At 44.4% G+C, this 17,614-nt stretch overlaps 1 protein-coding gene across 2 annotated transcripts in view; it reads right to left on the bottom strand.

The window, feature by feature from the left end:
- TM9SF4 (transmembrane 9 superfamily protein member 4) overlaps nt 1-17,614 on the bottom strand; it is a 55,445-nt gene that overhangs the window by 19,102 nt on the left and 18,729 nt on the right. The window contains exons 1-8 of one of the 2 annotated variants that reach the window (XM_015566640.1): nt 10,076-10,156; nt 9,566-9,679; nt 7,124-7,223; nt 3,073-3,241; nt 2,842-2,971; nt 1,962-2,085; nt 627-745; nt 414-525 (exon numbers count right to left, since the gene is read on the bottom strand). In XM_015566640.1, the coding sequence (XP_015422126.1) occupies nt 414-525; nt 627-745; nt 1,962-2,085; nt 2,842-2,971; nt 3,073-3,241; nt 7,124-7,223; nt 9,566-9,679; nt 10,076-10,138 (931 nt within the window). In that variant the 5' untranslated portion in view covers nt 10,139-10,156. Of the gene's footprint in view, nt 1-413; nt 526-626; nt 746-1,961; nt 2,086-2,841; nt 2,972-3,072; nt 3,242-7,123; nt 7,224-9,565; nt 9,680-10,075; nt 10,157-17,614 lie in introns of those variants that run through there. The other variant, XM_006767868.2, reaches the window with a different exon arrangement.

Genomic DNA, 17,614 nt, shown 5'->3' with positions numbered 1-17,614 from the left:
ACTCTTTCCTTACAGCTGTGTATATGATCACCTTGTTTATCTGCTTCATGTCACTGATCACTTTCTTTGCTTTTTTGTCTCTTCCACCACCAGAATATAGACTCTGGGTTGGGTTTGCTCACCACCATATCCCCAGCACGTGGCACAGCACCTGCACAGAATGTGCAACACAGTCTTACTGACTGAATGTATGCATGAGATGTATCCGTCCCCCCCTAGGAGCTCTCCAGAGTAGAGATCAGATCCTGTTCACCTTTGTGTACCTGATGCCTAGCACAGAGCCCTGAGGCCCATTTTTTATCCATGTTTGGCCCCAAGAACACCCCAGAAGTCCCCCTTAAGTGATGTGATGCCTCAGCCCCTTATCCCTCACCTCCTTGTCCTCTCAACCCTCTGACCTACAGATCTCTCACCTGATAGGAAGAAGACCACAACAACGGAGTTAATGATAGAAAACCAGTGGATCTGCACATCACTCATGGTCAGGTAAGTATCCCAGCGAGAGGCCCATTTGATGTCACTTTCCTGGTGGGGGGAGTAAGCACTTAAGAGTCAAGCCTCCTGCTAAACAACTCCTGCCCAGACCAGAACCCGCCTCCCCTGTTGCAGGCTTCAGCCCTTCTCACCTCCCAGTGCACCGAGTAGGTGAAGTACAGCTGATTTTCCTTGGTGGGATCAATTTCTTGGGGTGAGGATTTGGCACCCTCAGGCAGAGTGCATGAACTCTTCTCATCTACTTTGAGGTCTGTGAGAAATAGAGACTCAGTCTGTTTCTGTGGGGGGTCACCGCTACTACCCAAGGGTTGTCTGGGGGGTGCCTTCAGAAGCTGCCTGAAGGGATGGCATGCTGCTGGGACCCAGGTCTGAGTGGAGGCTGGGAGAATAGTTCTCACCTTCCAAAGGGCCTTAGGTGTGTGTTGGGAGGGGTCTAAGTCCCTCATTTAATCAACCTTCCTTCACGCAATTCAAACATTCATTTACTCATTCAATCAGTCCCATTCACATGCAAAGCAATATGGGCTCAGTCTATCATATGTTTACTCATTCACTTAGTCCCCAAAGTTCTGGTACTTTAGTTATCCACTCAGATGCCTCTTTCATTCATCCTGTTATCCATCCATTGAATCAACCAAAAAACAGATCACAAGCACCTACTATATCTCAGCTATTGTGCTGGAGATAAAATGATGAGAAAAGGAGACAGGTCTCTAACCTCCAACAGCCAATGGGGGACAGATGATGTCAAAATAATCAAATATAAATGTCCAGCTGTGCTCATGACACTCACAAAGGAGAAGCAGTATGGTGTTGGGAAAGTACAGAATGTTTTATTTGAGGCCTCTGTGTATGATTTTGTTTGAAAACTAGGTTCCACAGCTTAAAAATAAAACAAATTAACTCCCCACCCCCGTGAAACCCCCACCCACTGTGGATAAAAGGCCAGGCCTCCTAAATTAAAGAGTGCCCTGTGCTAATAAGGAAGGTGAGACTGGACCAGGTCTGTTGAGCTTGGGCCAATATTAGTCTAGACCACTTACACAGAAGACAAGAAATACAGAAACTGGTTGCCTGAGAGCTGTCTGTACACTGCCCCTTTCCCTTCACCCCAGAGGGAGCTGGCTGGTTCTTATGAGAGGCCCAGGTAAGCCCCAAGTTGCTGTTTGATCTTGGCTAAGCCACCAACCTCTCGGAGCTTCTGCCTCCTCATATATAATCAAATATACCTAGGAGTTGCCAGAGGTGGTAAACCTGTAAGGTGCAAGGCCAGGACACAACAGATGTCCGCTCTCCCCTTGTCCCCTACCTTCTCTAATGGGAATGCAATGACCCTACCGTGGCTGTGCCCATATGCTACATTGGGGCCTTTTAGCTATTTCAGGAATCAAGTGTGAGAAAACCCAGGAGTAAAAGCCTAGGCCCATCCACCAGCCCTGCCCCTCTGGTCACACCTCCCCACTCACCCTCCAGCCTGATGCTCTGGGGAATCACCTCGAAGCGGACGACACGGTATGTGTGCTCCTGGTCCTCTTCCAAGTCCTCTCGGTGGTAGTAAAGGATGAAGGAGAGGTGATTGTGCAGGTAGATCTAACACAGACCAAGAGAGAAAACAAAGTAACTAATAGCCCAGGAACAACCAGAAAATCACTCTGGGGGACCACCCTAGGAATAAGGTCACTCCCCTTGTCCAACAGACCAGCTATCCCAACCTTCCCAAAACACTGCTCTCAGAGCTCTCCTATGCTCAGAAACCCTCCAGGGCTCCCTAGGGTTTACCAGACAAAAGTCCATCGCTAAGCCTGGCATTCAAGGCCTTCCATCATCTGATTGTCACCATCTTCCTCTCTCCAAACTCCTCCTCGCCCCATGAACAGTCTCCACACTGCAGCTCTGTTCATGTCATTCACTCCAATCAGAATGTTGCCCCTGACTCCACTGAGCTCAAGCCTACCTGCTTTTTAAGGACCACCTCCTCAGTGACAATCTCAATGCAAACCGAGCTCCCTCTGAACGGCTTTGGCATTAACCGTCATGGCAGTGGCACATGGTCAGAAAGGAGGGGGACTTAAGATTCAGGGTCTTCCAACTGTTAGTCTTTTCCCAATTAGGGTAAAAGCCCTCTGAGGGCAGGGACTGTACCTCAAAAGAAATGTTTTTGTCTTCAGAATTTTTTTTAGAAACAGGTTTTTAGGGACTGTGCCTTTCACCTCCTGGGTAGCATCTGCAAGAGCCTTGCCCAAGAGCGCCTAGAGGAATCTGCCTCAGCCAGTCCCAGAGCTAAATATTTCCTCGTGACTTTGGTTGTGGCTTCTCCAGCCCTCTGAGCACACCAAGACACCCTACCTTGTTCACTTCCATGAAGCCAAGCCGGTAGCCGTGTTCAAACTGCACATCTTTTTCCTTCTTCTTGTCATCGCCGTCGCGGTTGGAGTAGAGCTCCAGCCGGGTGGCCACAGGCAGGTTGTCGGCAATGCTGGAAACCCAAGGGCCCGCTCAGTCCCTCTGAACCGCCTCTCCCATCAGTGCCCTCCCCAATGTGAACTCGAGGCTGGCAGGCAGCAGAGGACGACTTACAGGTGGACATAGTAGTCCTCCGTGATCCGCTCCGCCACGAGCCGGCTCTCTTTCACAGACAGGGTCACTGGTTTGTTGGACTCACTGCACAGAACCTCACACTTCTTTTCGCTATTCATGAGAACCTGGAAAGGGGTGTTGACAATCCGGTCCCCTCTCAGCACCTCTCCTGCCGTAAGAGAGACAGATGGAGCTCAGAGCTTCAACCCTGAGGCTGCTGAGGTCAGCAGAGCACGAAGACCCAGGACTGACTTGCAGGGCTGTCATCAGTTCTGCAGCCTGGCACTCCATGCTCTACCCAACCTATTCAGGCTCAGCTTGCCCCTTCACTCCTACCCATTGCCCCTCCTCCCCCTTTGTGCTCTAGCTCCAGCGGACTTTTCAGAGCTCATCAAACATGCCATTTCATTCCACACCCCTGGGCCTCAGGTCGTTTCGTTAGCCTTGAAGGGCTATTGCCTGCCCCAGGTTTTTGAGAAACTCCTCCTCACACTTCCAGCTCAGCTTCTATTTCACCCTTGGAAAGCCCTTCCTGACCTCTTCACTCCCTCCTCTGATTTCCCTCCGCACTGAGGCAGCATCGTACAGTGGTGAGGAGAGGGCTGCCTGCTACTGAACGCTGGCTCTGCCTCTTACTCACTTAGCAGTTCTGCCCAGTCGTTTAACCTCACCGAGCCTCACTTTCCTCATTTAAAAATGAGGATAATAACAGCACCTACTTCACAGGGTTACAGTGAGAAATTAAGTACCAGTCACAGAGTAGGCAGGCAACAAATACTATTTTCATCATCAGAATCGCCTCTGCACCTTTTATGTCAATGAAGTGACTTTGCACAGTGTTGACATATTATGTTTCTGACTCCCTTGACTTCTTCAAAGGCAGACAGTGTTTCCTATTTATCTGTGTCTTCATATCCTGATTCAGGCTGGTAGGGAAGTGGGATAAAATCCAGCACCTGAAATTTTTAGCCAAAACATCTTTATACTTAATGAACTGGCATTCCCCTTGCCTGCCTGCCTTAGAGTAACCTGCTACCAGATGTCATGCAGCAGGCACCAAGCAGTTAGGGATTGACAACTAAACTCAATGGTGCTTTTGTTTTGAGTCATTTTAACAATAACAATGCTACTGTAATGATGTGAAACTGGGACAAGCCAAAGGAACTGACCAAACCAACAGGCAGGACTAACCCCTGAACACACACTTGGTCTAGCATTTGCCTACCAGTGTGGACCTATGTGATGTGACACTCTCTGCCTAGTCATTTATTCGCTCATTCATTCATTCATTCATTCATTCCCAAAACATGTACCGGGTACTGGCTATCTCCTAGGCCCTAAAGATACAATGTTGAACAGACATACACATGAAGCTTATGGTCTAATGGGAAGGCAGACTTTGATTACATGAGAATATATTATTCAACAAGAGGAACTTGCTCTCGACAAGTGATGCTTGAAATGAGCTATAAAGGAAGAGAGAAGCGTTAACACAAACAGATTTTTTTTTTTTCTAGACAGAAGGAACAGTATGTGCAAAGGTCCCTTGAGGGTGGGGGAAGCACGGTAAAACTAAGAGGCCTGTGCAGTTTTGATGCAGAGAGCAACTTGAGGTGAGCTGGAGAGATGGGGCTGGAGCTGGATCTCAGGGGGTGTTGGCCACACTGGAAGTTTCAACTTTATCCAGAGGCAAAAAAAGCCAATGAAAGGTTTCTATGAATAGGGATAGAGGAAGACTTCATCTGATTCTGTTACAGAAAGATCACTCGGTATGATGGTGGTCTGTCATGCAAGTGAGCAATGATGGCTGTACGAGAGGGTGTGATGAGGATGGAAACAAGTATACAAGATTCAGGAGCTACTAAGGAGGTGAAATCTAGGGGCCTGGCCCTGACTGATACAAGGGATGAGTGAAGAGGGGTACCTATCAGGAAGACTGAAGTTTCTATAACCAGACTCTAGGTGGGAAGACAGGAAGCATCGCAAATTTAGACTAAGGGCATTTTTTCAGCTTGTTAGTTTGACTTGATATATCTGGATATAGTCAGATATCCAGACATAAGAATCAGAGGAGAGATCAGGACTGATGGAAGCTGTGAGTTGTTGGTACACAAATGACAGGGCCACAAGCTGAGAGAGGAACAGGGTTGTAGTCCACGCAAGGTGGGTATCACTTCTTGATATTTAGAAATTAAATTTAAACCAAAAAAGAGAACATACTGGTCTGGAATGGCTCATTTGTATTCCTTTTAACTTTTTAAAGCAGGGAGCAGGTAGTCAACCAGGCTCAACGAGCAACACACCATGAATGTCGCTCCTCTAAGACAGGCTGAGGTTGTACTCCAGTACACCTGCCACACACACACCATGAGCTGACTCTCCATCAGTATGATAATCGTGAACACAGCTCTCACACAGCCCCATTGGGCCTTTCTGGAGAAGGCAGCCTGGGACAACAGAAAGAATCTGGCCATAGAGTTTAAAAACGGGCTAATATCTCCATTTCTCTACCTACTGACCATATGACACTGAGCAAATCTTTCAAACCTAAAGCTGCTGTTCCCTCTCCTATGAAATAGGGCAATCATATTTGGCTTTGCAGAGTTACTATAGGAATCAACTAAGATAATGTGCAGAGTAAAGTGCTTAAGGATATGGCCAGAGTTCCTGCATTCTGCCGCTTACTAGGTGAGTGACCTGGGGCAAGAGACTTCATCTCCTTGTGCCTCACTCCCCTTGATAAGAGGATATAAGAATAGCTGCCTCATAGGGCTGTTGTGAGAATTAACAAGTTAATGTACAGAAGTGCTTAGAAGAGTGCCCAGCTCATAGGGAAAGCCCTGTAAGTATTAACAGTGATGATGAGGATAATATAGAGTACAGGGCTTACAATGCAACAGGCATTCAATCGAGGATGTTTTTGCTCCACTCAGTAGGACATTTACTGAATGTCTACTGAGTGTTAAGCATGGGGTCAGAAGTGGTGGAGAGAGAGGGGAATGTAAGACATGATCCTTCTGCTCAAAAAGCCCCTAGGCCAGTGGTCGCCAAACTGTGGCCCCTTGAGAGTGGCTCTTCCACAAAATACCACGTGTGGGCGTGCACGTACAGTGGGATTGAAACTTTGTGGCCACACTGAAGGGGCCAAAGAGCCACATGTGGCCCGCGAGCTGCAGTTTGCCGCCCACGGCCCTAGGCCATGAAGGAAAGCACTACACAAAGGCAGGATGCCTTCTTTATGGCAGGATAACTTTTGTACACAGAAGTTTCTGTTTCTAGGAGGCAGGACCATTCCCCAGCTTCAAGGGGCCACATTCAATTAAGATCAGCCAGTATCACTCAGAAGTGTGCCCAACTGCAGAGCCTTCAATCTTTCCACATTTTCATCTCCAGGCCTTAACACTGAGACAGGCACAGAAATAAGTACTAATAGTTGGGTCCTGAATAGATGCCTCCAAATGTCTTTTCCTTTAAGCCTGAAATTCTGCCAAAGAGAGATAATTATTTGAATTAGAATAAAACGGCTGCTATTTATGGAACATTTGTGCCAGACATGGCCCTGGTGCCTCACACATTACTTGAGGCGAGTCTTGCACAGCATAACAAGAACTATAAGGATGTCTCTGCTTCCTTTAGGGCCAGAAGTGATCACTTTCTTTTAATTAAAAGTAGAGCAGATTACTGAAGCCCCAAAAGAGAGAGAGAGAGAGAGAAAGAGAGAGCGAGAGATGGTATTAGAAATCAAGGGAGAACCAATCTGAACGGCAGCCGAGGGCTCCAAGTCTGAAGCCCGACTGCATGATTCCAGGCCTAGCTTACCTGCTGATTAACAGTCTAACCAGAGGCAAGTCACTTCACTTACAAAAGGGGAATAAAAATAACAGCTACCGCCTAGAGTTATGAAGATTAACTAAACTAATATGTATGTAAACGATGCAGACCGTGTCCAGGACACAGTAAGTGCTACATAAGGGTTAACTGCTATTATCATTATGAAAAGATCTAGGTTCCCTTTGGGACAGACTGACAGCAGTGAGAGAGAAGAACTTACCCAGATTCTCTGCCTTGTAGGTTATTTTTAAGGGCTGGCAGAAGGGCAGTGAGTAGTACTCATAAGGTAACTGGGTTCGAGAGCTGGTGAGCTTCACAGCCTAATGGGAAAAGAGAGGTCATTATTCCTTAATTCAGACTGTTTCAATAATCCTCCCTGGTACCCACCATCTTTGGCATACTCGACAGTATTACCTAGAAGGCAAACAAACCGTTACAATGTTCTATATACTCTACCCCCCACAATTCTGAATTATTTCATATTTCATTAAGTTTACTAGATTATATTACAGACTTTGTTTAAAATCACAAATTCAATATTGATATCCTCTGACCCTGCAATTTCACTTCTGGGCATCTTTCCTAAGGAAATAACTCCAAATGACGATAAATCTTCAGGAACAAAGAGGTTTTACTACTTATTCATAACCATAGTGGTCTCTGCTTCCAGTTTCTTGATCCCATTAAGCTGCTTGTAACTGATGCCCCAAATGAGCATGATGTGTAGCAATTTGAAATGTTGATAATACCTAAAATTTGGTGGCAAACTAAGGGACATGTAAGTGACAGCAAGTCATGTGGACAGCCCTGTGTGACTTTCTTATCTTCTGCTTCTCCTTTTGAACACTGGGATTCTCAGGATAATAAAAATGTCATTTTCACACAATCTCACTGCTTGTTTTTGCTCAGAGCAGTAAAGATGTGGTTCATATCAACATGGCAATGAAGCAAGAAATATACATTTATTTTAGAAGCAGAATTTATTGTAACTTTATAAGTTCTGCTAGTTCTGTTTTATAGGATCACTAAGAATCTGAAGGATGACTCAAAAATTTCAAATACACATTATTTTGTCTATGGGGGACTGATGGAGGTGTGAGAATGCTAAGTATTCTATACTGTAAACACTGCACAGAAAAAAAAGGCTAAGAAAAACCGACCAAAGTACTAAGAATGTTTATTTGGGTGATGATAGAGGGGAGTCTGACTGGGGGGGGAGCCTTGTACAAGGTTACACCCATCTGCTGGTAGCAGTCTGTCCAATGACTGGCCCATTGAGGGGTTTGGAGAGCTGGTTCTCTTGCCTCAATTTGGAACAACTTTGAAGGACCAGCCATCCCAGTTCCCGTGCTTCCCACAGGCCTCAGTTGTACCACAGCTCAGCGTTCCCTCTGCCCAGCCCACCCCTCTCCCTCCCACCAAATGCTGGCCCTGAGACTCTCCCCAGTACGTCTCCTGCACCAAATCTCCCCCTTACAGTTTGTTTCCTAGGAAAGAAGATCCACCACCAACCCTCAGCCCTGCTTGGGGCTCTGAGAATGCCACCGAGAGTGCACTGTTTTAGAGACATAATCAAGGTGCCAACCTGCCCACTGCCCTTGGTCAACCATTTTTTAAGTGACTCCCTTCCACTCTCCACCCTACCACAGTTGACTGACCCTCAGATCGGCATCCAGCCTGAAAATGTGAGGTAGCCCAGTTGGAAAGCCTCTCTCTGGATCCTGACTTAGGGCAATACTTCTCAAATCCTAATTGTTCACATACCAACTTGCCCTATCTACTTACCTCTTATTCTACTATTGCATCTGACTCATTTTTCAGTAAATACATTTAAGAAGCGAACATTATATATCAGTATTAAAAACAGAAAATCAACGATAGCCATGAAACCATGAGTTGAAATACTAGCTAAATTTTCTAATATATGTTAAAAGAAAAGTTATTAAAATATATTTGTCAACCACTTAAAACCATCTCGTATACCACCACTCAGACATGCAGTACACATTTTGGAGATACTGAACTGGAGAAGCCAGCTGTGGCAGAAGCTAACACTGAAAAAACAGAGGTCACAATAGACTGTGTATGTACAGATGATATAAGTTAGGCAGGAAAAGCTGGTAAGAGAGGAGATAGAGCAGATAAAAGAGGAAGGTAGAGATGTCATAGAAGAGGCAGATTGAGAGAGACAGATACAGGGAAAAATGGAGGCGGGGGGAGGGAGGGAAGGAGGGAGAGAGAGAGGGAGAGAGGTGAGGAAGAGAGAGAGAGAAAGAGAGAGAGAGAGAAAGAGAGGGGGGGGGCAGAGTTCCTAACTGGCACTGGTCTTTTTTTTTTTTAAATATATTTTATTGATTTTTTACGGAGAAGAAGGGAGAGGAATAGAGAGTTAGAAACATCAATGAGAGAGAAACATTGACCAGCTGCCTCCTGCACACTCCCTACTGGGGATGCGCCCGCAACCAAGGTGCATATCCTTGACCGGAATTAAACCTGGGATCTTTCAGTCCGCTGGCCGACACTCTATCCACTGAGCCAAACTGGCCAGGGCCTGGCACTGGTCTTTGTTCTCTGCAACCACAGGAGGGATAAGACCAGCTCACCATGTTCTTCAACCACACTGCCCAGCACAAAGGCTCCAATGGTCCAGGAACACACTTACCTTGATTTCTACAGGGTCGTTCTGGTGGAAGTTGATTGGCGCGACCCCAGGGACATAGAAGGCTCTTGTTCCACACATGAAGGAAAGAAGCAGCAGGGACCACAGCAACCAAACCTGCTTGGAAAAAGAGAGGCCTAGATTGGAATGAGGGAAAGAAGTGAACATCTCTCTGGGGCAGACCAAGTCATAGTAGGTTTATGTCTACTTTAACTGACCCAGTCCCGTCCCTACTCTGGGAAGCCTGAGATGCTACCTCTTACATGCCCCCAAGAGTACTACAAGGAATCAATTTTGCACTTCCAAAAACGAGCAATAAAATAAATGAAGTAATAATTAACATGGGCAAGAGGGAAGACTAATACAGGAGCTACATTTCCCCACTTCTGGATCAATATTCCTTTTAAAAAATATGTTTTTAATTTATTTTAGAGAGGGAGGAAGGGAGAAAGGGAGAGAGAGAGAAACATAGAGGTGAAAGAAATGCGCTGATTGGCTGCCTCCCATTTGTACCTTGACCTGGATGGAACCCGCAATCTGGGCACGTGCCCTGACTGGGAATTGAACTGGTGACATTTCGGTGCACAGGATGACATCCAACCAACTGAGCCACACCGGCCAGGGCTGGATCAATGTTCTTTTAACCATTTTATATTATATCATTCTTCTGCAGAGCTAGCAGGGAATAAAGCTCCAGTGTTCCATTAATTCCTATTTCTCTATATAGTAACAGGCTCACTTTGTCAGGACGCTCCTCCGATACCAACATATTTTCCTATAAGCCTTCTTCAAAGTTGTACTGACCTCATCACCTCCCACTCTCCTTCTCAGCTCTAGCTACACTGGCCTTCTTGTCTCCTGACAGCAAGCCCTTCTCCACACCTCAGGGCCATCACCTTTACTGTTCCCTCTGACAGAATGCCCTTCCCACAGATATCTGCTCGGCTCGTTTCATTCCTATTCCCAGTGCCTGGCACAAAGTAGGCACTCAGTAAATAATCTCGCCCTAGCTGGTTTGGCATACTGGATAGAGCGTTGGCCTGGGGACTGAGGGGTCCCAGGTTCGATTCCGGTCAAGAGCATGTACCTTGGTTGCGGGCACATCCCCAATAGGGGGTGTGCAGGAAGCAGCTGATCGATGTTTCTCTCTCATCGATGTTTCTGACTCTCTATCCCTCTCCCTTCCTCTCTGTAGAAAATCAATAAAATATATATTTAAATAATCTGCATGCAGGGTAGTCATCCAGGAATCAAAGGCAAGAAAAGATCAATTACTGGTCTCGGTCTCAAGAAATTCATCCCATCAAAGCATGACTTTCCCTTCACTAATACCATCCTTTTCTCCCTTAAGGAACTAGAGGTTCATGATACTCTCTCTGCATGGTCTGAACAAGGAACTTTTGTCATCTATACCTCGATCACCAACTCAATATTTCTTTCTGTTTCTTTTTCTTGGTGTCTGTAACCAAATTTATCCCTGAGGCCCAGCAGAGGGGATCAGGGCCCATGAGTCACAGTGTTTCTATGGCAGCCTTTTGGGCCAGTGTCTGCCATGGATGGGGCAGGCACCGAATTTGACAGGGCTGCAGGCCAACTCAATCTTGCTTTGCATTTGCCCTCTCTCTCCACCCCTTTACTGCAGCAGCATTTCAGACCTTCATTTCAGACATTGGCCACAGCCTCCTGATGACCTTGCCTTGGCAGCTGCTCTACCCTTCAAGTTTCCCCCCCCCCCCCCCCCCGCCCCATGCTGGTTATTCTTTCTGAACTTAGGAATCAAAATCACTCAGAAGACTTGCCAAACATTTAGGCTGGTCTGCATTTTCACCAGGAGCACAATGGTACAAAAAATGGCTTTAAAAGTTTAAGTTTTGCCCTGGCTGGTTTGGTTGAGTGGATAGAGTGTTTGCCTGCGGATTGAAGGATTCCGGGTTTGGTTCCGGTCAAGGGCACATGCCCGGGTTGCCAACTCAATCCCCAGTGGGAAGAGTGCGGGAGGCAGCCCATCGGTGATTCTCTCTCATCGTTGATGTTTCTATCTCTTCCTCCCTCTCCCCTCTACTCTGAAATAAACAAAAATATATTTTAAAAATATTTAAGGTTTTGAGCTCAGTATACTTTTTTATAGATACACAGGTTGATCGAAGTCTTAAAAACAATATATTCATAGAATATTTTCCCCAGGATTTGTTGTGAACATTTATAAGTATCTGCCAGCTAGTGTTCACTATAAAATATGAAATAATAGTTTGATCCCCAAAACAATAGTGAAAAATGGATAAAAGAGTTGTATCATGCCAAACCGGTTTGGCTCAGTGGATAGAGCATCGGCCTGCGGACTGAAGGGTCCCAGGTTCGATTCCGGTCAGGGGAATGTACCTTGGTTGTGGGCACATCCCCAGTAGGGGGTGTGCAGGAGGCAGCTGGTTGATGTTTCTCTCTCGTTGATGTTTCTAACTCTCTATCATTCTCCTTTCCTCACTGTAAAAACTCAATAAAATATATTAAAAACAAATATTTCCTCTAATTAATCCCCTTTTAATGTGCACGAATTTCATGCACCAGGTCACTAGTATTTCCATAATATGCTAGAATCTTTGACTGCACCAAGATGACACTGTCGTGTTAGACATTAAAATGTCACTATTTTGCCGAAACCGGTTTGGCTCAGTGGATGGAGCGTCGGCCTGCGGACTGGAGGGTCCTGGGTTCGATTCCGGTCAAGGGCATGTGCCTTGGTTGCGGGCACATCCCCAGTGGGGAGTGTGCAGGAGGCAGTTGGTTGATGTTTCTCTCTCATCAATGTTTCTAACTCTCTATCTCTCTCCTTTCCTCTCTGTAAAAACTCAATAAAATATATTTTTTAAAAAAAGTCACTGTTTTGATACTCCATATGCTGAAGGAATTATGAACAGGAACACTTCTAGGGGGCAGTTTGGCATTCTATCAAAAGCCCCACAAAAGTGCACTTTTCACACTGAATTATGGTCACTTAAGTATCTACCATCTCTCCAGCTAATCGCTTGTCTAGCTTTGTTGACAGGGGTACTCAATAAATCCTTATTAAGCCAAACCGGTTTGGCTCAGTGAATAGAGCATCGGCCTGCGGACTGAGAGGTCCTGGGTTCGATTCCGGTCAAGGGCATGTACCTTGGTTACAGGCACATCCCCAATGGGAGGTGTGCAGGAGGCAGCTGGTTGATGTTTCTAGCTCTCTATCCCTCTCCCTTCCTCTCTGAAAAAAAAATCAATAAAATATATTTTAAAAAAAATCCTTATAAAAAAAGTAATAAGCACCAACCAACTTCTGATCTATAAAAATATAAAACCATCCATTCACATAAAGGTTAAATAGTATGGTCCTTTTTAAAAAATATATATTTTATTGATTTTTTTACAGAGAGGAAGGGAGAGCGATAGAGAGCTAGAAACATCGATGAGAAACATCGGTCAGCTGCCTCCTACACACCCCCCACTGGGGATGTGCCTGCAACCAACATACATGCCCTTGACCAGAATTGACTCTGGGACCCTTCAGTCCACAGGGACGCTCTATCCGCCGAGCCAAACTGGTCAGAGCTAGTATGGTCCTTTTAAAAATATATATATTTTTTATTGATTTCAGAGAGGAAGGGAGAGGAAGAGAGATATAGAAATATCAATGATGACAGAGAATCATTGATCTGCTGTCTCCTGCATGCCCCCTACTGGGGATCAAGCCTGGAACCCGGGCATATTCCCTTGACAGTAATCGAACCCAGGACCTTTCAGTCCACAAGTTGATGTTCTATCCACTGAGACAAACTAGTCAGGGCAATACTATGGTTCTTTTTGTTTCTTAAAGACTTTTAATTGATTTTTTTCAAAAGATTTTAAATTGATTCTTAGAGAGAGGAAGGGATAGAGAAAGAGAGAGAAACACTGTTTTGCTTTCATTATATTTATTTGTGGATACTTTGTATTTGCATATTTTCTTTTACAGCAGTGATTTAGAGTTTTCTTTTTTTTTAAGTGATTTTTAGAGAGGATGGGAGAGGGAGAGAGAGGAACATTGATATGAGAGTGAAACGCTGATTGGCTGTTTCCTGCATGCCCCCTACTGGGGATTGAGCCAGAACCCTGCATGTGCCCTGATCAGAAATCAAACTGGTAACCTTTTGGTTCAGGGGACAACATCCAACCAAACCACACCAGCCAGGGCTGAATACTATGACCCTCAAAAAAAGATTTTTTTTAATTGTCAAATTTAAGTTCTTGACACTTCCCACTATTCCTCCTGTCTAAGGACCTAGCTTAAGAATCCCTGAGGAGCCCTGGCCAGCATGGCTCAGTGGTTGAGCATCGACCTATGAACCAGGAGGTCACAGTTCAATTCTGGTCAGAACATATGCCCATATTGCATTGCAGTCTCCATCCCCAGTGGGGGAGTGCAGGAGACAGCTGATCGATGATTCTCTCTCCTCATTGATGTTTCTATCTCTCTCTTCCTCTCTGAAATTAATAAAAATATATTTTAAAACAAGAATCCCTGAGAATATCTATTACACCTACACCCTATCTGTATGTAAAGAAAAGTGATTCTCAATGCTGATGCATATTAGAATAAGCTGGGGAATAAATGGATTAAATTCCCAATCAAAAGGTGTAGAGTGGCTGATTAAATAAAAACACCACACACCAAGATCCAGAGATATGCTGTCTATGAGATTCACTTTAGAACTATCTATAGACACACACAGGTTGAAAGTGAAAGTATAGGAAAATTATTCCATGAAAATGGTAACCCAAAGGAAGCAGAGATGGCTATTTACATTGGACAAAATAAACTTTCAGACAAAAACTGCATCTAGAAACAAAGATTATCTTACCTAATAATAGACAAACATGGTAATTGACCATACCTTCGCTACACCTCCCACTGGCTAATCAGTGAGATATGCAAATTAACTGCCAAAAAAGATGGCAGCCGGCAGCCACGGAGCTGGAACAAGCAGGAGGCTTGCTTGCTCCAGTGATGGAGGAAGCCAAGGTTCCCCGCCTGCGGTGGCTGGCTCTAAACTACACTCAAAGCAACAAAGTTTCAATTATAGAAACTAAACAAACCCCAGATACCTGCTTTCAGCTGACCGTGGCCATGGAGCTGGAGCCTTGGGTTGCCCCTGGCAATGGAGGAAGCCAAGCCCTGGCCACCTCTGAGCTCCACTCCAGGCTACAAAGTTTCAGTTATAGAAGGTAAATAAATCCCAGGAAAAAAAGAAAAAAGAAAAAAAGGAGAGGATGGGAGCTTCTGTCATTGGGGAGGCTTGATTTAGGCCTGCTCTCCCCCGAGGGCTCCTGGGCAAATGAACATCCCCTGAAGGCTCCCGGGCTGCCAGAGGGATGTCTGATTGCCAGCTTAGGCTCAATCCCCCCCGGGGAGCGGGCTTAACCAGCAGGTGGTCATCCCCCGAGGGGTCCCAGACTGCGAGAGGGCACAGGCCGGGCTGAGGGACACCCCCCAACCTCCCACCCCACCGTGCACAAATTTTTGTGCACCAGGCTTCTAGTATATATATAATGACAAAGAGTCAATTCAATGGGGAGATATAACAATTAAAGATATATATGCACCCAACATCAGAGCATCTAAATATATAAAGCAATTATTGACAGATCTGAAGGGAAAAATTGAAAGCAATACAACAAGAAAGCAATACAACAATATCCCATGTACAATAATGTATAGAACATCCACTCAGAAAATCAATAAATGGCTGACTTGGAACAACACTACAAACTAAATGGACCTAACGGATGTAATATAGAACTTCCCACCCAACAGCAGACTATACATTCAAGTGCATGCAGAACATTCTCCACGTCACAAAACATGTCTTAAATTTAAGAAGACTGAAATCATTCCTTTCCTGACCACAATGGAATGAAACTAGAAACCAGTAACAGAAAAAAAATAAGAGAGGCAGAGAAAAAAAGTCCACAATTATGTGAAAATTAACACACTCTAGAACAGCCATTGAGGTCAAAGAGGAAATCAAATGGGAATTTTAAAAGTTCCTCAGACAAAAGAAAATGAAAATATAACATACCAAAACATATGGAATGCAATAAAAGCAGTATTAATAGGGAAATTTATAGTGATGAGTGCCTACATTACAAAAATATCTGAAAACAAACAAAAAAACACAACCTATCTTTACACCTCAAGGAACTAGAACAAACCAAGCCCAAAGTTAGCAGAAGAAAGGAAATAATAAAGATTAGGGCAGAAATAAATAAAAAAGAGAATTTTAAAAATAGAAAAAAAAATCAACAGAACCAAGAGTTGGAAAATAGAAGACTGAAATAAATAGTATCAGAACTGAAATAGGAAACATTACAATAGAAGCCTTGGAAATAAGCAGGATCATACAGGACTATAATGAATAATTAAATGTAAAAAATTGGATAACCTAGAAGAAACAAATACATTTCTAGAGACACACAACCTACCAAGACTGAATCAAGAAGGAATAGAAAGCCTAAACAAATGAATAAAAAAGAAGATTGAGTCAGTAATCAAAAACTTCCCAACAAAGGAAAGTCCAGGAGCAGATGGTTTCACACAGGTGCAGTTTATTAAACATTCAAAGAATTAATACCAATCTTTAAACTCTTCCAAAAAACAGAATAGGGAAGACTTACAAACTCATTTTATGAGGCCAGCATCATCCTGATCCCGAAATCAGACAAAGATACCACAAGAAAACAACATGTCAATATCCTTAATGAATATAGATAGAAAAATCCTATACAATAAAAGGGTAATATGCAAATTGACCTAACAGGGGGCGGGGGGCAGAGACACGACAACTGGTTGCTATGAGATGCACTGACCACCAGGGAGCAGATGCTCAACGCAGGAGCTGCACCCTGGTGGTCAGTGTGCTTCCACAGGGGGAGCGCTGCTCAGCCAGAAGCTGGCCAGCACAGCAGTGGTGGTCGGGCTGCCAGAGAGATGTCTGTTGCCAGCTTAGGCTCAGTCCTCTGGGGAAGTTGGACATCCCCTGTGGGGTCCTGGACTGCAAGAGGGTGCAGGCTGTGCAGAGGAACCCACCCCCTCCCCCCGAGTGCACGAATTTTAGTGCAACAGGCCTCTGGACCTCAATAAAATACTAGTAAATCAAATTTAGCAGCACATTAAAAAGATCATACACCAAGATGGAGTGGGCTTTATCATTGGGATGTAAGAATGGCTTACCATATGCAAATCAACTAATGTGAGTGATAAACCACATTAAATGAGAGAAAACTCCCCATATGATCATTTCAATAGATACAGAAAAAGCATCTGACAAAGTTCAACATTCATTCATGATTCAAATTCTCAACAAAATAGGTATAAAAGGAACTTACCTCAACACAATAAAGGCCATATATGAAAAGTACACAGTTAACATTATTACTTCTTTTTTAATTGAATTTATTGGGGTGACACTTGTTAATAATATAAACATTAGTATTTCCCCTCCTAAGAAGAAAGATATCAGAACCCTTTTTTTTCCCCCTTTACCTTATCTGATATGTGATTTGAAGCCAGGACAGAGGATTACAATCTCCTGGGTTATCAAGCCAATTAAATCTAAGAAGTCACCCCAGTTTAATCTTCTTCTTTTTAACTTTATTTTCTTTATAATTTAATTGCACATGCATATTTTATTTTTTTTATTGATTTTTAGAGAGGAAGGAAGGGGGATAGAGAGATAGAAGCATTGGACAGAGAAACATCATCCATCCATTGACCAGCTGCCTCCTGCATGCCCCCTCCTGGAGATCAAGCCCTAAACCTGGGCATGTGTCCTTGACCGGAATCCATCTCGGGACCTTTCAGTCTTCAGGCTGATGCTCTATCCATTGAGCCAAACTGGCTAGGGCAGTGATGGCGAACCTTTGGAGCTCGGCGTGCCAGCATTTTGAAAAACCCTAACTTAACTTTGGTGCCGTATCACATATATAAATTTTTTGATATTTGCAACCATAGTAAAACAAAGACTTATATTTTTGATATTTATTTTA

The sequence above is a fragment of the Myotis davidii genome, unplaced genomic scaffold, assembly GCF_000327345.1.
Source record: "Myotis davidii unplaced genomic scaffold, ASM32734v1 scaffold562, whole genome shotgun sequence".
Classification (NCBI taxonomy): domain Eukaryota; kingdom Metazoa; phylum Chordata; class Mammalia; order Chiroptera; family Vespertilionidae; genus Myotis; species Myotis davidii.
Note: the sequence above shows the minus strand (reverse complement) of the source record. Positions and strands in the feature narration are given on the sequence as shown.